We start from the raw sequence: 10,985 nt of genomic DNA on the forward strand, positions 1-10,985 counted from the left end.
TAAATCTGTATATTAGTTTAAGGATAATTATCGTCTTTACATTGATGTTTTCAAATTGATTTTTTAGCTTGGCACACAGTTACGTGTTTCATTATAGCATTTGTCTTCCTTCTTTAGTGTCCCCCTCCATCTCCTTGCTGATCTCCTTCATCCCCAAATAGTCCTCCCTTTGCTTCTATTTCACATGTATTCCATTACCCTTCATGTTGGTTTATTTTTTCCTTTTCCTTGCTTAAGGTCTCTTTCTCCCTCCTACAGTTACATTGACAGTTTTTTAGAAGGTTTATTTATTTTATGTATGAGTGTTTTGCATATATGTATGTATTTATACAACATATTTGTAATTCCCAAGGAAGTCAAAACAAGGTGTATTCTTTGGAACTGGAGTTATGGATGGTTCTGAACCATCATGTGGCTGCTGGGTACTGAACCCTGGTCCTCTGCAAGAACAGCAAATGTTCTTAACTGCTGATCCATCTCTCCAGTCTCCACACTGACTCTTACAGTTCACAAACATACATCTTTATTTTTCTAGATGGTCCTTAACTTAGAATTTTCTCTAAGTTTATTTTAATAACTTTTTTAAATTTTGGGACAGGGTCTCAATACATAGATCAGGCTGGCCTTGAATTCACAGAAATCCCCTTACCTCTGCCTCCCAAGTAGTGAGAATAAAGCAGTTCCCTAGCATGTCCCAGTATCTCAGGATATAAATTCTGTCAACTGGAGCTTTGTAAATCTGTGGTTAGATTGATGGTGTGTGTGTGTGTGTGTGTGTGTGTGTGTGTGTGTGTGTGTGTGTGATTGAACATAAGGCTTCATGGATAGATGCTAAGTATACCCCTTCATTCCAACCAGTCCCACACCTAATTCTGTTTTGTTTTGTTTTGTTTTGTTTTTTAAGCTGTGTGTGGAGTGGCTGCTGAGTTTAATTAGTTGCTTGCGTGTACATAATAGGCGTTATTTACTGGAGTGTACATATTCCAGTGCTCAAACCAGAAAAGAAAACAACTTTCCCCTACCTACTATAGTATTCTGAATATAGTGTATTTTAAGTATATAATTTCTTAAATTTTATTTTCTTTTTGTCGCTACGCTACATATGGATTATAATTACATGAAAATTCATTGTACCAGGCCATAAACACAAATTATTACCTGAAAAGTAATGGGAGTGTTAAAATGAAAATTGTTTCCTCAAAGTTTACCTGGATTGTTTAGGTGGTAGAATTAGAATAAATAATTAGAAAGTCATGTGCCTTTGTTCTTTATATGGTCTTTAATAAATGACAGTGCTTTGAATTAAAAAAATATTGCTTGCTAGGAAAGACTTTTAATGGCTATTTTAAAATTAGACATAATGGTTGGTTTCTGAAAACAGAAAATAAGAATGCTGCTGAATATTGTATTATAATTTTATTTTGTTAGCATCACTAAACCAGATGTGACTCTCTTTTTTTAAATCAGGTGAAAAGGATTCGATGATTTTTGACTGTACTGAATGTTATGATCCAGTTACTAAACAATGGACAATTGTCGCTTCAATGAATCACCCCCGATGTGGCTTGGGAGTATGTGTGTGTTACGGGGCTATCTATGCTTTGGGTAATTATGCTGTTTGATATTAATTCAGTTGTTGGGATCTGACAACTTTAGAGATGGTTCTTACTGACATAAGAAATTTGCATCTTGATGTATGGCTGGAAGAGACAGGTGGGATTTCAAGGCCAACCTGGTTTACATAGTAAATTCCAGGACAGGAAGGGTTGCATAGTGAGACCTTGTCTTGAAGAGAGAGAGAGAAAAAAAGAATGTATCTTTTTGGCTCTGTAAATTCTTTTTTTTTTTTGTTTTTGTTTTTGTGACAGATAGCTTTATAGCCAGGCTATCCTAAAAACATTGAACTTGCCATCCTCCTGTATCTCCTTCTTGAGTGCTATAACTATAGGTGTTGACTGTGATATATGGATGAAGGGAATATTTTTAATTTCAAAAATTGGAGAATGGGCCAATACTCTGGAGCCAGCGCTCTGGAGGATTACTGCAAATAACTGTACACAGTAAGTTCTAGGCCAGCCTGAGCTACACTAAAAGACCCTCTCTTAATATATAAAACACCTGCTGGTGGTACACACACCTTTAATCCCAGTGTTCGGGAGGCAGAGGCAGGTGGCTTTTTGTGAGTTTAAGGCCATCCTGATCTATAGAGCAAATTCTAAGACAGCCAGGGCTACACAGAGAAACCCTTTCTCAAAAATAAAAACACCAACACCTAAGACTCAGTGATCATTGCAGAAGAGGGGATCGGAACAATACAGGTCAGTTTGCTATTAGACTGTCTTCTAAGGAATGTCAGAAGATACACCATAAAGTCTTAACCAACATGGCTGCCTAAACATGAGCTGAACATGTTTAAGACAGCAGGAATAAACATGCTAACATGGATGCAGGGAAGCTCACAAGGCACCTGAGGAATGCCGAGAGTGGAGTGGTCTTCTCCAGGAAAGAACACATCAATTGTTTATGTAGTACCAGATGGTCAGCCCTGAAAATATACATTCAAGTAACGTATAGATCGAATAGGTTGTACTAACGGACTTAGGAATATATATACATATATGTATGTAACAATAATTAATGAAAAAAGAATCCATAAATATTTTAGTAGGAAGATATATTTAAAAGCACATGAATTTCATCACAAAATTGAAAATGCAATGTAAATGTTGAAAAATATTTTCCCATATTTACCCCCTCCCATTTTCAGTCTGATTGGGGAATTCTTTTTTTTTTTTTTTAATTTATTTATTACAATTTATTTACTTTGTACCTGCTGTAGCTCCCTCCCTTGTCTCCTCCCAGTCCCACCCTCCCTCCCTCTTCTCCCTCTATGCCCCTTCCCAAGTCCACTGATAGGTCCTCCTCCCCCTCCATCTGACCCTAGCCTATTAGGTCTCACTAGGGCTGGCTGCATCATCTTTCTCTGTGTCCTGGCAAAGCTGTACCCCAACCCCAGGGGGAAGTGATCAAGGAGCCGACCACTGAGTTCATATCAGAGACAGCCCCTGCCCCCCTTACTAGGGAACCCACTTGGGAACTGAGCAGCCTATGGGCTTCCTCTGAGCAGGGTGTTTAGGTCCTCTCCATGCATGGTCCTTGGTTGGAGTATTGGTCTCTGCAGGGCCCTCTGGGCCCAGGTTTTTTGAGAAGTCATGAATTTAAAGAGATCAAGGAGTATATGCCATGTGCAAGAATTTAAAGGGAGACAAGAGAAGAAATGATGTAACTATAACCTCAAAAAATAAAAGAAGTAATAAAAATAACCAGTAAACCAACTTAACAAATACAACCAAAAAATAATTGGACAGGAGGCAGAGGCAGGCAGAGCTGAGTTCAAGGCCAGCCTGATCTACATAGTGAGCTTCAGGGAAGCCAGAAGTACACAGTGATACCCTGTCTCAAACAAACAAACAAACAAACCTGGAGAATATTTAGAAAATGATACTTGAGGACAAAAAAAACTTTTTGAAGTCCCTAAATTCATCCTAAATAAATAGTATGCTGTGGTTTGGCTTAGAATTGGCCCTGATAAGTATTAACAATTTTGAAGATACAGAGGTCATGTTAAAAACCAGTTTAGGGTAGTAGGGCATGGGCAGTAGAAGCAGGAAGATATCCATGAGTTCAAGGCCAGTCTGGTCTACATAGTGAGGTCCTGGCCAGCCAGTGCTGCATAGTGAGACCTTGTCAAAAAAGAAAAAAAAAATTGGGGTCAGGTGTGTTAATGTGGTTTTTTCGTTTGTTTGTTTTAGTTTTTTGGGTTTTATTTTGTTTTGCTTTTTCAAGACAGGGTTTCTCTGTGTAGCCTTGGCTGTCCTGGACTCAGTTTATAGACCAAGTGGGACTTGAACTCATAGTGATCCACCTGCCTCTGCCTTCTTGAGTGAGTGCTGAGATTACAGGAGTTTACCACAGCGCCCAACTTTGTTTTAGGTCTTTGAAGACAAGGTTTCTCAGTGTAGGCCTGGCTTTCCTGGAACTCACTTTGTAGACCAGGGTGGCCTCAAACACAGAGATCTGCCTCCTGTGTATTGGGATTAAAGGCATGTGCCACCACCACCTGGCTATTAGTGTATATCTTCAATCCCAGCACTCTGGAGGCAGATGTGGACAGAGCTCTGTGAGTTCCAGAATAACCAGGGTTATATAATGAAACTGTTGTAAGAATTAAAAAAAATAAATAAATAAAAGTTTTGGGAAAAATATTTCTCATATAATTTACTAATTGTTTCTATGTTTGTTTGTAATGAATGAATGAATCTGCTTTACTCATAATTACTTTCTGAATTTTCATGTCAACTTTGACACATTACCTCTCTGGTCCATGTGGACTCCTCTGTAATATGAAATAGTTGGATTAGGTGGTTTGTAAATTCATTGTCATAAATAAGATTCCTTTGTCTCAGAAATGATTATTTTTTGTTATGTTTTAGGTGGGTGGGTTGGAGGTGAGATTGGCAACACCATCGAACGATATGATCCTGATGAAAATAAATGGGAAGTTGTTGGCAACATGGGAGTGTCACGGTACTACTTTGGGTGCTGTGAAATGCAAGGTAATGCTTTTATAAGATTTTTTTTTTCTATTCGGTTATCAGCAATACAGTATTTGTTATTTGCTATATATGTACGTATTGGGCTTAGAATTGACCTTGATTAGTATAACAATTTAAAGATACAGAAGTTATGTTAAAAAGTAGTTTTGGAGCTGGGCTCGATGATGCATGCTTGTAATCTCAGCACTTGGGAGGGGAGGCAGAGGCAAGCAGATGTCTGTGAGTTCAAGGCTCGTCCGGTCTACAAGACGAGTCCAGGACAGTCAAGGCTGCACAAAGAAACTCAATCTCAAAAGAAACAAAAACTTAAAAAAAAAAAAGTAGTTTTGGGGTGCTGGGCGTGGTGGTGCATACCTTTAATCCCAGCACTCAGGATGCAGAGGCAGGCAGATCTTTGTGTTTATGTATATGTGTATATGTATAAAAATCTATTTATAAAACAGTTTGAAATGTAGACAAGATGGCCCAATAAGTAAAGGAATTTTTTTTTTTTGATACAGGGTTTCTCTGTGTAGACTAGGCTGTCCTGTACTCAATTTGTCTTGGACAGGTTGGCCTTGAACTCACAGAGAAATATCTGCCTGTGCCTCCCTTAGTGTTGGGATCAAAGGTTTATACCACCACATGTGGCTGGTAAAGGAACTGATAACCAAATCTGACTGAGTTTGATTTCTGGAACCCACAGGGTAGAAGAGAACCAACTCCTGCAAACTGTCCACTGACCTCCATTCATGTGCTATGGCATGCACACACAGGTACATGTGACAGAAAAAGGAAATAGGTATAAATTAAAAAAACTATTTGAGGCCCTATTTTCACAATGTATTTTAGGTCTGTTGTTATAGGAATATTGTTAGTAGTGTAGAAGTTCTGGCTTTTACCTCTTGTATCATTGGTATTTTGTTTCTGTATTGCCAGAATAATTTTTCTGTAATAAAGAAAACTAAGTTAAAACTTAATATAGGGGATGGATATGGTGATGTACACCTTTAATCCCAGCACTTGGGAGGTTCAGGCTCCATTTCCCTGTCTGCCCGTTATGGTAAAATTGGCCCCCAACCTTGACTGGTGGATCCTGAGAGAGAAAGCAGGGCAGGAATGGCCAGGAATGAAAGAGACCTCAGGTATCTGTGAGTGGTTCGAGAAATAGACTTCTCAGGAGACGGCTTCATTGAGACAGCTTGTTTAATTTAGGGAGAACAAAGGCTCCTTAAACCTTTGAAGGGTAGGTAGGGGCTTTTCAAGGTGAGTGTACATTATTGGCCAGGGCCAGGATGCTGGGATGCCAGGGCCAGGATGTTGGGATGCTTCCTATGAGGCATCCTTGCATGAGGAGGAATTCCAGGTGTTTTTGGACATGACTTTATAAGGAAAGAGGAAGTTTAACCTGGCTACCAGGCTATGTGACCTCCTTGAGAGGGAAGGTAGAGAATAGATCTATGTGAGCTGGGCATGCAGGACCCAGGGCAGAGGGGCGAGCAGTCCTACTCCTTCCAATCTCAGGATGAGATTTCGGGGATTTGGACATGCCTCAACCCACTCTTATTCTGGACTGGCTCCTCTGCCCATTCACTCCATCCCATGGCTCCCTGGCTGTGGCATCTCTGTAAGTTGGAAGCCAGCCTGGTCTACAAAAAGAGACCCTGTCTCAAAAAACCAACCAAACAGACAAAAAAAGAAACTTCAGCTAGGTACTAGAGTAATGAATTAGTAGGTAAATGTGCTTCCTGTTTTTCCACAAGTAGGGAGAGAGTACCAAAATAATTTTTTAAAGACAGGGTCTTACTATGTAGCTCTAGTTATTGTTCTGGAACCCACTAAGTAGACCAGGCTGGCCTTGAACTCAGATCTGACTGCCTCTGTCTCCTCTGCTGTGATCAGAGGCATTTACCACCATGCCTCTGGTTGGTTTATATCTGTTCAATAGAAACTGAGCAGAAATCTTCCATTTTTCAGGTTTAATTTATATAGTTGGAGGAATCAACAATGAGGGGCTAGAGCTTCATTCTTTCGAAGTTTATGATCCACTTTCCAAGCGTTGGTCTCCACTTCCTCCCATGGGAACCAGAAGAGCATATCTTGGAGTGGCAGCACTCAATGATAGCGTCTATGCTATTGGAGGATGGAATGAGACACAAGATGTTCTTCATACTGTAGAAAAGTACTCCTTTGAAGAGGTAGGTTTGTTGACTTCAAATGTTTAGTGTCATATTTTCTTTTAATACCTATTAAATCTGTAGTGATCAGTTTTACTCATTATTTTGAACATTTCTCAACTTTTTTTTTTTAATTTTCTGTTTGTTTACTTTATATCCCAAGGGTACCCCCTCCCACCTCCCAGTCCCCCTCTTCTCCTTCCTCTTTCCCCTCTCCCTTTCCTCCCAGAAAAAAGGAGCCCTCCTCCTCCCGTATCAGCCTTCCCCAATCACATCAAGTCACATGAGGACTGAGCATATCCTCAGCCCCTGAGGCCTGGCAAGGTAGCCTTGCCAGGAGAAAGTGATCCAAAGCAGGCAATATAGTCCATGTTAGAAGCATACCCATCTCTACTTGCCAGGTGACCCACAAGAAGACCAAGCTGGCCATCAGCCACAGCCATGTATGTGCAGGGGGCCTAGGTCTAGACCATCATCTTTTCTCTCTCTCTCTCTCTTTTTTAAAGAAACAACTTTAGGCATCACTATTGAATTTTTTCTATTTTTATTTTTTCTTGTGTATGTTGGATTTTTGCTTTTTTCTAGTTAATTAAATTAGAAACTGAGATGACAGACTATAAATCTTCATTTTCTTATCTTTTATAGCTATACATATTCTTTTAAATTTTGGTGTGGGGTAGAGGGATTGTTCAGTGGTTAAGAGTACTGGTTGCTTTTGCAGGAGGTGACCCAGGTTCAGTTTCCAGCACCTGTGTGGTGGCTTACAACTATCTGTAACTCTAGTTCTAGAATATCCAACATCCTCTTTTTGCTTCCTTGGGCAGCAGGCCCAAGTGGTGTAAGACATACAAGAAGGCACAACAACTTAAATAACTTAAAATTTTTAAAATTTTTGTTGATTTGTATGTGCAAGTAGAAACACTGCTATATTACCAGTGTTATCTTTAGCTACCATTTTAACTTCATCCTACTTATTTGACAAGCTATTTTATTATGTTTTCATTTTTTAAACTTTATTGTTCTTTGTGTGTGTACATGTTGAGGCGACGTGAGTTTATGTGTACCACATGAATGCAGATGCCTTTGGAGATCAGAGAGCAGTGGGTCCCCTAGAAGTTAAGTTATAGACAGTTGTGGGGTATCAAATTTGGGGACTAGGAATGAAAACTGGGTCCTCTAATAGCAGTGAGAATTCTTAATCACTGAGTTATTTCTTGAGGACTTGTATTTTAATTAGTATTTACCTTAAAATATTTTCTAATTTCTCTAGTAATTTTTATTTGGACCTGTGGGTTGTTATAATTATCTTACTAGTTTGGGAGTAATAACTAAGTAGTAAATTGCACACTTAGCCACTGTGAGTCCATGGGTCCAATCCACAGCACTAACATGAAAATATATAAATGTATATATTATTTAATTTACCAACATGTAAAGATTTTTAGGTATCTTTTTGTTTTTTGTTTTGTTTTGTTTTTCAAAACAAGGTTTCTCTGTGTAACCAGGGCTTTCCTGGAACTCACTATGTAGACCGGGCTGGCCTTGAACTCAGATTGCTTCTTCCTCCTGGGATTAAAAGCATATATTACCACTGCCTGAGGCTTTTCTAGGCATCTTTTAATTACTAATTTCTATTTCTTTTTAAATTTTCATTTAATTTTACTTATTTATTTATTGTGTGTATATATGTGTGTTTGTCTGTGAGTGTGTGTAGTTTCCACATCGTGTATGTGAAGATCAGAGGACCATTTATAGGAGTTGGTTCTCTCTTTCCATTATGTGGATCCTAGGGATTGGATTCTAATTGTTGGCCTTGGTGGTACATACCTGTACCTGCTGAGCTACCTGGGCAGTTTGAATTATATTTTGTATTTTACAATTTTTTAAGTATTTAATATTATTGTGTGTATGTACCAGTTCCTATGTTTTTTTAAGACAAGGTCTTGAACATGTGGTGGTGTCACTATCTTTAATCCCACAACTTGAGAGGCAGAGGCAGGTGGATATCTGAGTTTGAGGCCAATCTCAGTTCCAAGACAGCCAGAGCTCCACAAAGAAACCCTGTCTTGAAAAAACAAATAAATAAGGAAAGAAATAAAATAAAGGTTTGTTTATATTTATGTGTGTATGTCTGTGTGCCTTCCATGTGTGTTCAGATATCCGAAGAGGTCGGGTGTGAATAAAAGTCCCTAGGAGTTGTGGGTATAGGTGGTTGTGAGTCACCAGATATGGGTCCTGGGATTTGAATTCAGGTCCTTTGGAAGTAGCAAGTGCTCTTAACTAATGACCCATCTTTCCAGCCTCTTTTCTTTCCCTGCATTTATATATTTTAATTTATTTTTCTTATTATTACTATTTTTTGAAACAGTCTCATCATGTTTCATTGGCTGTCTGGAAACTTACTGTGTGGACCAAGCTGGTCTTCAACTCCCTGGAATCTCCCTGCCTTTTCATCCCAAGTACTGGGTTTAAAGGAATGTACCATCACAAGTGGCTGCCTCTTTTTTTAAGAAATAATTTCTGGGGCCGAGGAGATAGATCATCAGTTTAGAGCAGTTACTGCTCTTCCAGAGGGCCTGAAATCTGTTTTTAGCACCCATATCAGGCAGCTAATAACAACCTGTAACTCCTAATTCCAACACCCTCTGAACTCCATTAGCACTTACCTACATGTAGTGCACATAAACATGCATGTAGAAACAATCAGCTCATGTGACTGTGACATTCTTCTCTCTCTCTCAGGCTGGTTTCATAACTGGTCTGCAGCTCTCTGGCAGATAATCCTACAACTCTGGCATCATCATCTTGGGATCCAAAGAAATTCAGGCTGCACCTTTACAGCTTCATGCAGTGGCCTCTCTGGTCCTCCAGACAGGGACAACCCTGACACACACCTGGCCTCAGCGGCTAAAGCCATAGATACTGCAAAACCCTTTTCTTGTATCCTTGACTCTAAAGCTAGAATCACATGGCTAAAGCTGCCAAGTTTTCCTGCTTGATGGGGCTGGAATTTGTTCCTGTTGTTCAGTTACATTTGCATCAGCTTTCAGTTGGTGATGGTTTCCTTCACTGCTTAAGCTTTTCTTTAATTCCTTTTCACAAGTTAGAAGCTTAGCTTGGTGGGATCTTACTACTCCCTGTACTTCATGTAACACCAGGCCTAAAAACAAAACAAAACAACAACAACTTTGTATCTCCTTGAGCACTGTACTTAGCTTCATTTCAGTTCTTGGTGCTCCTTTTTCCTTCTCAAACTATATTTAAAAAAAAAAAAAATTCCAGGCTGGAGATACAGCTCAGAGGTTAAGAGCACTGGCTGCTTTTCCAGAGGACCTGAATTCAATTCCCAGCAACCACATGGTGGCTCACAGTCATCTAGAATGAGATCTGGTGCCCTCTTCTGGTGTGCAGGTGTACACGCAGACAGAAGATTATATAAATAATGAATAAATCTTTTAAAAAAAACATGAAAATAAACTTTTTTCCTTGCTCACTTGCTCCTTTTCATTGTAGAGCTGCAAAAGAGTGACCACTAGTAGCCATGCAGCACAGCTGATACTAGGCTGTCTTGAAACCTCTGCCAGCGCTAATTATCTCACTCTTCAGTTTAGCCTTGAGCAAGGTTTTAGGACAGGGACAGAAAGCTGCTACATTCTCCACCAAAATATCACAAGAATGAGTTGGGCTTGGTGGCACATGCCTATAATCGCAGCACTCAGGGAAGCAGAGGCAGGCAGATTGCTGTGAGTTCGAGGCCAGCCTGGTCTACAAAGCAAATCCAGGACAATCAAGGCTACATAGAAAAACCCTGTCTTGAAAATCCAAAAATAAATAAATAACTGAAAAAATAAATATCACAAGAATGGGTTCTGGGCTACTTACTAATATATTCTTCCTCTCTGAAACATATTGGGGCAAGCCATCATAATTTTTATTCCTACTAGTGAGAGACCAAAGGATAAAGTAGCAGCTATGGTTAAAACCTAGAGTAGGTGCAGTAAAAAGTTAGTAATGCCCTGAGGGGAGAGCTACCTCACAGCATTCTTTCCCCACCCACTAGAGATACAGTTGCTAGGAAACTGGACCCTCCCCCTAGGGAGGGACACCTGGTCATGGTCAATGGTCTGGGAACCTTCCTATAGCCAATCGATTCAAAATGTAGCATCTTGACCAATAGATGCTTGCCAGGCAATTCCTGCCTGGCAAGCATCTA

At 39.6% G+C, this 10,985-nt stretch overlaps 1 protein-coding gene across 1 annotated transcript in view; it reads left to right on the forward strand.

The window, feature by feature from the left end:
- Ipp (intracisternal A particle-promoted polypeptide) overlaps window positions 1-10,985 on the forward strand; it is a 34,925-nt gene that overhangs the window by 18,372 nt on the left and 5,568 nt on the right. Inside the window, exons 6-8 of the mRNA XM_055618546.1 lie at window positions 1,468-1,605; window positions 4,494-4,616; window positions 6,573-6,793. Of these exons, the coding sequence (XP_055474521.1) occupies window positions 1,468-1,605; window positions 4,494-4,616; window positions 6,573-6,793 (482 nt within the window). The remainder of the gene's footprint in view (window positions 1-1,467; window positions 1,606-4,493; window positions 4,617-6,572; window positions 6,794-10,985) is intronic.

Source organism: Psammomys obesus, unplaced genomic scaffold, assembly GCF_907164565.1.
Source record: "Psammomys obesus unplaced genomic scaffold, mPsaObe1.curated_primary_1811, whole genome shotgun sequence".
NCBI classification, from domain to species: domain Eukaryota; kingdom Metazoa; phylum Chordata; class Mammalia; order Rodentia; family Muridae; genus Psammomys; species Psammomys obesus.